General features: G+C 28.3%; 1 protein-coding gene across 1 annotated transcript; it reads right to left on the bottom strand.

Annotated features, from left to right (window-relative positions):
- Positions 1–1,712: 1,712 nt before the first annotated feature.
- On the bottom strand, positions 1,713–6,309 carry LOC136083825 (uncharacterized). The gene is made up of 3 exons (XM_065803688.1): positions 5,815–6,309; positions 5,404–5,520; positions 1,713–3,791 (listed from the first exon to the last, which is right to left on the bottom strand). The coding sequence occupies exons 2-3, from the start codon at positions 5,438–5,440 to the stop codon at positions 1,813–1,815; spliced, it is 2,016 nt and encodes a 671-aa protein (XP_065659760.1). The 5' UTR covers positions 5,441–5,520; positions 5,815–6,309; the 3' UTR covers positions 1,713–1,812.
- Positions 6,310–11,102: the final 4,793 nt, after the last annotated feature.

Below are 11,102 nucleotides of genomic sequence, written 5' to 3'. Positions count from 1 at the left end.
CACTTTAATTCAATTTTATTATCTTCGATCCATTTTGTCACGAGTGCTGATGTAATTTTAGGATCCTGGTCATGTTGAAATCTCTAACGAATGGGCATTTCTCCTTAGCATATGGTAATATTTTTGTTTGCAAAATTACTTTATATTGGAAACGACCTATTTTATTATTTACTTTCACAATAGGTCCTGCCCACCCCATGAAAAACATCCCCATGCCATCACAGACCCACCACCATGTTTTACTGTTAAGTTGCAGTATTTAGGCAATAATCTTGTCCCACTAGGTCGTCTAACATGTGTCATACCATCAGATTGAATTAAATTAAATTTGGATTTGTTGGAAAAAAGTACAGTTTTTCATTGTTGCAGAGTCCATTTCCCATTAGTTTTGGCAAAATTTATCCTTGCAAGTCGATTTTTTTTAGATATAACTGGCTTACAAGCTGGCCGCCGACTTGGTAATTTAGCCTCTAGATATTCTATTAAAGTTCGTGAATTAAAGTTTTTATGTATACGTGGTAAAAGTCACATAGATAAACTTGATGAAAGTCACGCATTCATTTATGATTATTACTTTAATGACTATTGTAGTTTTATAATTGTCATGGGAATTATAACTTTGTATTTATGTATGATTTTATATAACAGAACAGAAGGTTGAAAAACGCTCAGTTGTTTTTAATATATATATATATATATATATATATATATATATATATATATATATATATATATATATATATATATATATATATATATATATATATATATATATATATATATATATATATATATATAAACCAATGCAAGAATGCAACACTAGAGCTCTATTTCTGATGGTTCTGACTGTTATATTTAACTCTAAGTTCCTTAAAACTTTAGTGGATGAAACTGCAGGGTACTTTTTTATTTGTCTAATAATTAATTTATCTTCACGGGTTGTAGTTTTTCGTCGACGGCCTTCCTTATGATTTACTTCTACATTACCAGTTGTAATAAATTTTTTTATAACTCTTGATATTCCAGATTTATTAATATTATACTTATAATATTTACTTATTATATATTATAATATTTCACATAATTCTTTTTGAGTTAATCCTTTATTATAATCACTAACTATGCAATTTCTTGTAAAAATATTGAATTTATTTCTCGCCATATTAATTTTTTTATAACTTCAATTGGCTTAAATACACAACTATATTCACAGATTGCAAAATTGACTGTGAATTATTTTTTTTTTAATATTTCTTTCTAACCATATTGTAAGAAACTTGTTTAAACTTTTCTTATTGTAATGTTTATTTTTAGGTAATAAATCAAAAAAATATTAAAACTTAACTCATATCATTTTGTAGTCGCTTTAGTTTTTACCACAGAAAACATTTTTGCTTCATATTATTTTTTTAATTAGTAAATTTTGAAAAAATAAAAATATTTTTTAATGACTTTATAAAATCAGGTAGGGGTAACAAAATAAAAAAATTTCATTAAAATATTTTGAATAATCATTACTTAAATTTTGAAAAGTAGGATATTATACAAAAAGATGCTTTAGTTTTTTCCAATACTGTATGTATTTATGGGTGAATATTTATAAATGTATTATTAAACAATTATTTTTTATTTAAAATCTGTTCAGGCGGTTCTCCATGACAAGATCTTATTAGGGTTGAGCTTTTACCGACTTTTAAATTTACCAGTAAAACGGTAAAAAAATCAAAACTTACCGGTTATATCGGTAAAAAATAAAAAGGCATAAACAGAAGACCATAAAATGCAATAATAAGTAAATAAAACACATTAATGTTAGTTTTGAGATTTATTTTTGGATAAAAAATGAGCTTTGAAAAAACAAAGTGTATCAAGTAAGTCGTCACTCATTCTGGATCGAATTTTTGTCACAAATAGTCCAGCGGCAGAAAAGGCTCGCTCAGATTCAACACTTGTTGGTGGGATGGTTTCTAGTGCATTGAACAAAAGTTCAAGGTTTGCAGTTCTCTTTCCGGTCGCTTCATAGACCAACATTTTTTTTGAAATGGCCTTGAATTCGTCATTTGAAATGTGTCGCTGTTTTTTGGCCGAATGCTGAATTGCTTCCTCGAGTTCCTCTTCAAGAGAAAGTGGATTTTCGTCAAGAGTTTCTGAGCCATGCACTTCTTGAATAAACTCCAGGTCATCTGGATTTGTTGGAAAAAGCCTAGACAGCAAGTTTTTGGTGGTCTTTTGAAGTACAGATTTCGGAGGCATATTGAAAACTTTATGCTCTTCAATGTCGGACAAGCATTCTGGATTGGAAAGATATCTGTACAAGCTTACAAGATTGCTCTGCCTTCTCTCTTCAAAACGTCTCAAAATTGCACTCTTCATTGCAATGCAATGAGGTGAATCTTGTTGTTTCAGCCTGTTCACAAGAAACTTGAAAATTCCTTCAGCAGTAAGAAGAGTTGCATTTTGTCGGCAAAGTGCTTCTGCTGCTAATTTGACTGGTTCAAGAGCAGCAACAATGTCGGATAAAATGTCTTCTTCATCATCACTGCAAATCAAATGTAGAGAAATGTCCTTCAATACTTTTCTGATTGAATGTTTGACTTTGAGGAACTGTTGAATCATTGACAGCAGACTGTTCCATCTTGTTCTGCAGTCAAGGATAAGTGAAACCTCTTTTCCGTGCTTTTTCTTAATTTCTTCTTGAAGGACGTCATTTTCGACGGGTGATTTTTGAAATAACTTGACAATTTTTCTGACTTTTGTGATGACAGATTCCAAGTGAACTTTCACTTTTGGAATGGGAATGTTTTCATCCATGGCGGCACCAAGAAAACTGACTTCGGTGTCAGATTCAGATTCGTCACTGCTGACTTCGTCGTCGTCGCTTGTTTCTTCAAATGAGTTTTGTTGGATTTGTTCAGAAGGCTTCTCGTACAGCACTTCTTGAACAGCCAAGTGCATTCCGTGGGTATAACAAGTTTGATGCTCGGTTGAAACCAGTTTTCCGAACTTAACCATCATGGAAGCTCCGTCAGTAACTGAGCAGACAATGCTGTCGCCTAGTTTCAACCCAAATTCTGCCACTTTTTCAGTGACAACAGCTGCAGCTTTTTCAGCTGGCAGAGATCCGGAAATTCGAGTCAAGCCCAGATTCCAGTGATAATTATTTTGAGGAATATTAATATTCATGTACCTTCGATTTTTCAAAGAAGTGTACTCATCCAGTGTAATTGAAAAGCGTTTTCCCATTGTCACCAAAGAATTGAAAGTGTTTTTAAAGTCATTCCTTACGCCAGTTGCAAACTTTTTAACTGACTGGATTGCTTGTTTGTGATTTTTTGGGAAATCATAACCTTTTTCAGACATTGCGGATCGAATGAAAGAGCTGTTAACAATGGCATTAAAACTAAATCCATCCAGTGCTGTAAGTCTTGAAATCGCTTCTTCAATTGATTGCTTTTGAAAAAAAGTTGAAATCTTAGGCCTTTTTGATTGTGATGCAGCTTTTGGTGTCATATTTTCCTGTGTTTCCTTTTTGATTCCATGTTTCTTGTCTAAGTGATACCACATTCCAGTTGTGGAACTTGTGTATTGACTTGTATTTCCACAAATTTTGCAAGTAACTGTTTTCCCTTTGTTTAAGGTGTAGTGTTTCCAAGCGTCCGACATTTTGCCAAAACGCAAATCAAATTTAGTGATAAAGACCACATTAAATATGAATGATGAAGACTTTGCAATGACATCGCATATGGCGGTCGCTTTTTTGTAACGGTGAAAAAGAAAGAAAAAAGAATCATCTAGAAAAAAACAAAAACTATTAAAAGTAAAAAAGAAAAATATATATATATATATTAAAGAATAAATGAAAGCATTAACGAAATTAAGCCAAAAGAAAAAAAAAGAAAAAAAAATGTCAATCAAAAACAACAAAAAGATATCTTTAAATTAAAATGTATGAAAAAAAAAAAAAGAAGTTAAACGCTAAACAAAGTTAAGAAAAATATGGAACGTTTTTATAAATTCGAAAAGTCGAAGATGTAACAAAAATATATACTTTTTAAAATTTATTTCTATGTTTAAATGTTGTGTCATTTTATTTTTTCTGTGATTTTGTCCCTATTTTTATGTTTTTTAATATTATGATGTATGTATATTTGATATATTTGTTTTGTGTGTGTGTGTGTGTGTGTGTTTGTATTGTGTTTTAATGTTCCTGATTTTCTCGTTTGTTGACTTTTCCTATACATTTTTACCCACCTAATCTATTTTTATCTGTTAGTTGGAGATTATAATTATTTTATATTAGAGTGTGACGTGTTTATCTTAAGTTTTTTGGATTATTATTGTAACGGTTGTATTCTAGTAGTATTGATTATAGTTGTTAGTATTACTATTATTTTTATTTTTTATATTCAGTCTAGTTTTTCTTTATTTTTTTTTATTTTTTATTTTTTTGTTGTTTATTATAATTTTTTTTATCTAAAAAATCTCCTCGGATGTACTTATTCTTTATTTTACTTTTTATATATGTTAAGTATTTAAAACTATTTAATTCTTTCTGTTTATTTTAGTTAATTGGTTTTATTTAGTGTAAATTTATAAATATTATACTCATTATATAATTTTTTATGATTATAGTGTTATCATTATTATTAATTCATCGTTCATCATTTTTATTATTATTTGTGTTAAAAAATATTTTTTTATATCAACTTATAGGTATTTACTTAATATTAGTTTTATAACTATTTGTAAATGACCGTGGATGTAATATCGTTTTCCAAAATACATTGATTGATAAATAAGTCACAAAAAAGTAAAAACGTTTTTCTTAAAGTGTTTAGACAAAACTAAACCAACAAAATCACTTTTCAAGCATAACAAACAACAGCTTTGCTGACAGGAAAATGAAAATTAAATTTTTAATTAAATTTTTAATTTATTGGTTGAGCCATTTCAAGCATTCTAAAACATTTTCAAGCATCCTTCAACGTTATTAAAAAAACAATATTTGCCGAAATTTACCGACATCATTTTACCGGTAAATCGGTAAAACAATTTTACCGATTTACCGGTAAATTTTTGGTAAAAGCTCAACCCTAGATCTTATGATCTTATGCGAGTATACACATTCTTAATGTAATGTTAACAAAATTTGTAATTCTTATCGAATGCATTTTATGAATTTTATTCATTCTTTTATTGTAAAACTTATTTTAAATAAATAAAAAAAAAATAAAAAAAATTCAAATGCAATCTCAATACTCCTAAATATTTTTATACACAGAAACTATTTTATAAAACACAGTAAATCTAGTCATTAGTAATAATAAAAATAAGGGAAAAAAAACTTTTCGATCACTAAAACACTGAAAGCAAAAATAGTAACTTATTTGAGTGTAAACTTACTAGATTTAGATGAACCATTTAACTTGAGATTTGGCATTTTTGTGTCAACATTATGTTTATTGCCATAGCTTCATTAATATTTGCTACATTAATGTGGTTAACCATCACAAACAAACTCTAAAAACAAAACATCAATACTATTAAATCTAATAATTAATATAAGTTTTTTATTATAAAGCAACATAAAAATAAAAGGCATCAAATCTATGGAATGGAGGTTTATTATCACAGTAGCATAGAGTTAGGAATAACTACATACTAAAACAAAACCAGCTCAATAGCATTTTAAAAATAAATCTATAGAGAAAAAACAACTTTGAAAGTTTGACATCAAGACGAATCAAACACTTCTTGAAATATTTAGATAAAATAAATATAACATTAATACTTACATCATTATTTAGACCTCACCTTGAATATTGAACCCCATTAAGGTGTTCACATATACGGAAACATGTTATTATGATTAAACAACTCCAATATTGAGCAATTCACTTTTATAGTTTAAAAGATTTATCAAAACTCACTGATAAACCCTTTTCTCGACATTAGAAATTAGAAGATCAAGAGGTGATGTGATACAACTACGCTGGTTTATTAACTAGTCGGATGAAATAAATTGGTATAATGCTCAAATATTTATAGAAAATTCTATTACAAAAGACAATAATAAATGATATATAAACAATCCAAAAAATCAAACAATCAACATAATTTATTAATAAAATTAAACAATGGTTAAACTGCTAAAAAAATAAATAAATAAAGTCAACAACAAATTTTTCAAACTATTTTGCTAAAAAACACTTACATGTTCAAATCTAGATTTATAGACTTTTCCTACCTTGTGCCTCACATGTTAATAATACTTTGTCATTTTTTGATTTCAACAACTTTGCATAACACAATAACATTCTTATAATATATTTATAAAAAAAGATGTTATCTTTATATTATTCCTATTAAATTATAAGGATATAAAATTTAAATGTGTTAATAAAACTCAAATTATATTTAAAAAAAGTTCTGATTGTGACAACAAAAAGATAATAAAATAAGACAAAATTGTTCAAATAATCTACACAAAAATCTACATTGACATTGTAGATTATTGCGTAGATTATATGTAGATTATATGTATTGTGTAGATTATATGTAGACTACATATATTTTATATATTTCAATTTCTATCAAACCAAAATTATTATCAGTTTTTTTCTATCAATATCTATCATTTTTAGTTGCCGTTGTTTCCATTAAGTTTTAAGTTACTTTAATCAGTTTAGCTTGGTGAAAAAAATTTAATTTAAACATTAAATTAATTTAAAGGTTAATGTTTGATATAAATAATTACGTTTGAGAGAATAGACTAGTAAGCAATGTTGATACAAAATGATCATTATGTTATTTGTAGTCTAACAACACATCCCATACGAAATCTTATTTATTTAACAAAAGAATTAAGTTGCAATAATTCATTTAGAAATTGTTTAAAAAACATAAATTTCCTATAAAATAATATCAATTTTTAAAATTTATCTAAAAATTATTACGTACGCATTATAAAAAAATGAAATAGATTCTCGTCTGAAAGTCTTCTTTTTTTTTAACATTTAAGTTAATTGTTTGAAACTATATGATTTACATTTGTTTGGAAAGTGAAAAAAGCGACTTTCAAGATGGATGCGAAAATCTGCGTTGTAAACGCAAATGCTCTTGTTTATATCTTTATTAATTTGATTTTACCACTGATGGGCCAGTATCGGCTCAATAGACCTTTTCATAAATAAATGTACTCGTTTTAAATCGAGGCTTAGGTTGTACCGTTAGTAAACAAACATAATATATCATTGCTTAGGCTTACTTGTTTCTTTTAATCTTGAGCTTTATTTGTTATTTTAACAAGATAATGTTATTATCTTCAAAGACAAATGACGCTTCTTCACAGGAAATAGATTTTGTTATTTTATTTTAAATGTTTATTAATTACTTTTCTATTATTTTATTACTTAAATATCAAAGTAAAATATATATAATATTTTATAAAAAATTTACCTTAACTGAAGTTTACTTTTATCCACAAAATTTTGATGTATTTTTTGTTTAGGTCCAGCATTAGTTGTTTTAAAAGAAGATCATATAGACGATCCAACTGTCAAAGTCGCTTTGAAAAATTACAAAGGTATATAAATAATCATTTAAAAAGGTTGCTTCTTTACCGTGGCGATTCTCTTAAAGGTGTAGTAACTTTGCGAGACTCTCGAATTAAAGTTTTACAGTATTTTCAAAACGGAACGAATTTAATTATTTGTGATCCAACTCTTGGGAAAAAATGGTTGTCAAAAAAGGCATATTTGATGGGTAAAAATATAAAAATACAAAGTATAAAAACATTTCCTATGTTGCCTGAAAATTTAAAATGTGAGCTGTTAAGTTTGAATTCCAAAATTGGATGGAGCAAGTGTCTAGAGGGACTTCCTGCGATTTCAGCTGAGAAAATTAATAGCAGCCGTGGCGCAGTGGTTAGAGTTCTGGCTCCCAGAGGTCCGAGGTTCGATGCCAGCTCCAGCCATATAAGCGACATTGGTACGGAAGGAGGCGTGAACTTCTTGTTAAATGCTCTCCCGCGGTGCTCTGTGATAAGACCGTAAGGACTTCTGGGAGCACCTAAAATAACGAAAAAAAAAAAAAAAAAAAAAAAAAAAAATTGATGCATATGCTTTAAATGTAAATAGTAATTTTTTTCCTAAATCTAAAAAAGTTAAAAAACATTTATCTAGAGGAGAAATGTTTCTTGAAGAGCAATACATTGATCTACCCTCAATTCATTCAAAACAAAGTATTGAACTATTTTGTGTAAAAGGATTATGTGCAGCTAGCATGAAAAATTGACAGATGGATTTTTATTGCTATTAAAAAATTAGATGGATCAGTAATGTATGCATTTTGTCAATGCTCAGCAGGAAAAACTGGAACTTGTTCACATGCATTTGCAATGATGAAACTTGTTGCAAAATGGGTAGTTGAAAAACTGAAAACTGTTCCAAATATTAAAAAGCCTGTACATCAAGAACTTGTGCTTGGTCAATACCACAAAGTCATAAAAGATTTGATAAAACACCAATAAGTGACTTATAAATTATATCACCACAAAATAAAAAAAAGAATTTCTCGAAAAAGAAAAGTATCTTCATTCGCCACAATTAAATCATCATTGTATGATACTTGAACTGATTTAAACAGAAAAAGTGATAATGAAAATAAAATAAATGAGCTTTACAAAAATCTTTTAAACAGTGATGCTAAAGTGCATATGTTGAATGTGTTAAATCAATCAAATGAAGGAATAGTCAAAAAAAGTCTATAAAATGTCCCATTTGGGTTTGTATTAAGCTATCAATGTGCTATAGTTCCACCTAGTTACAATGTTTACTACAACTTACCTGCACCTTTAAAAAATTTAGACAGTGTTCAATTCATTGAATACCCTACATTCCCTTTTAATAAAACTGATGATTTTATAACTTATTATGTTGAAAAAATATTTTGTAATAAAAAAATAATCATTTTAGAAAATATGAAGTTAGTAAAGGAAATAGTAGTTCAAATTGAAAAAGAAACAAGGGAACAGGATGGAAATTTAAAATGGTTTGATTACAGAAGGAATTGATTCACTGCATCTTTATGTAATAAGTTAGAGAACAAATCTCCAAAAGGACTCAAAAGTTTGGCACACAAACTTGTCCGTGGTGAAAACAAAACTAAGCTAAACAATATTATTTCATATAAACTTTTCTATGGTAAATATTATGAACCTATAGCGTTAAAATATTATGAAAACTTTATGAAATCCTCTGGCTATAAACTAGATGTAGAACCATGTGGTTTGGTACTTGATGAAAAAAATTTTGTTTTGGGTGCATCACCTGATAGGAAAGCAAGGTGTGATAATGATTGTGGAATAATAGAAATTAAGTGCAGTGAAGAATACAGTAACCTGGACCCAAAAGATATATGTTTTGTAGGGAAAAATCCATCTATAATAGTTGATAAATCAAGTAATAAAATTTTAATAAACAAAAACCATAGTTATTATGATCAAATCCAAATGCAACTTGGATTAACAACACAAACATGGTGTGATTTTGTGTTTTACATTTTAAAAGGATTGGTTATTGATCATATTACGTATGACAAAGTATATTGGGGGTCTCTAAGGAAAAGAGTATTAGACTTTTACTTCAACTATATGTTGGACGAAATAATTGAAAAAATAAACAACAATTTTTAATTTGAAGACGAATATTTTATTGAAATTTGCAGAATCTATTTTACAGTTTATGCATTTATAAATTTATGACAAAAAATTGTAGTTATTTATGATATATATAAATGTTAAATTCAATGTGACATTTTTTTTTATTGTCTCAACACATTTTTATCCATTACTTTCTATGCGTTTTTTATAATAGGCTCATGAAAGTTAGTTAAAATTCCACACACTGTAACTATTTGATTGAGAGAACCAATCATGTTTAGAGGAATAACTCTATTGAATATATGAAAACATTATAGTCTTTGAATCATTCCCTCAACATGAATGCGCTCACTTGCAATTTGCTGACTTTGTATCACCTCTATTTCAGTGAATTGTTCGCGATTTCAAAGAAATGATGGAGTGATTAATTTAACTCTGAGTGGACTTAAATAATCTTGTATAGTAAAACCTCTATCTGCAATAACTTCTTCACCGTGATTCCATAAATTTGGATTTAAAAGTCCACTCTTAATGGTTAATTCTTTATCTGATATACTCCCAGGGTAAGCAGCAGATATAAAAGTAAAACCACCTCCTGGGGCAATGCCAACTAATATCTCTACAGTTGTCTGACTTTTATAGTCAGAATAGAGCAATTTATGTACAGTCAATGACTGAGGCACAGCTACTTTTATTTCGACACAATCAATAATACATTTAACATTGGGAAACTTATACTTCATTGACTTAGGCATATTTTGTTTTATTTGAGTTAACGAAGACCATATGCTAAGACTTTATGTACATAATACTACCCAGCTTTATGTACATAAAGTTCAACCATGTTATAACAGTGTTACTTACAGTTCCTTCACTTATTGAAAAAAGGAATGTTAATTGTCTAATATCATAGTTTTTTCTTAATCGCACTAATGTTAATTAATATGCTTCTAAAGGTAACATAATTCGATTTCTCCCCCTATTTTCATTTTTTTTTGAATGCTTACTATTGAATAAGATAAAGTTTTCTCCATTTTCTCCAGGGTCAAGATATATAAAACTGCACAAATGTTTTTCGATTCGGAAATCCTGTGTAATGTTTTAATTCTTTATCACATGAAAGAACATGCTCAACAATTTTATTTCCTTCATTAGGTATTGTTTCTTTTATTTTCTTATTTTCATTTTGCAACTGTTTCATGTTTAATTTTCTATAAAGGAGTGGATCTCTATTTGAGCTACTGCTTGTTTTGTTAAGAACATCATTGTCAGGCAAAACTATACTTTTTTTGGGAGATTGTCTATAACCTGGTGACTTTCTTTCTTTTTCACTAGCTTTGGAATTATTCCAGCTATGAAGTGATGGTTTAGCACCTTTTCTTAAAGTGCATCTAGTACCTCCAGCAGCTTTTAAAATGTCCTGCGCTTTAAAATGAGAGCA

This window comes from Hydra vulgaris, chromosome 08 (genome assembly GCF_038396675.1).
Source record: "Hydra vulgaris chromosome 08, alternate assembly HydraT2T_AEP".
NCBI classification, from domain to species: domain Eukaryota; kingdom Metazoa; phylum Cnidaria; class Hydrozoa; order Anthoathecata; family Hydridae; genus Hydra; species Hydra vulgaris.
The sequence above is the reverse complement of the archived record's forward strand: the minus strand, read 5'-3'. Positions and strand labels throughout refer to the sequence as shown.

Bases quoted from the DNA above. Each gene is read 5' to 3' on its own strand.
- LOC136083825 (XM_065803688.1), bottom strand. From the start codon at position 5,440: ATGCCAAATCTCAAGTTAAATGGTTCATCTAAATCTA. The intron at 3,792-5,403 runs GTAAGTTTACAC...GTTTTTTTCTAG, and splicing joins AAATGGTTCATCTAAATCTA to ATGATTCTTTTTTCTTTCTT.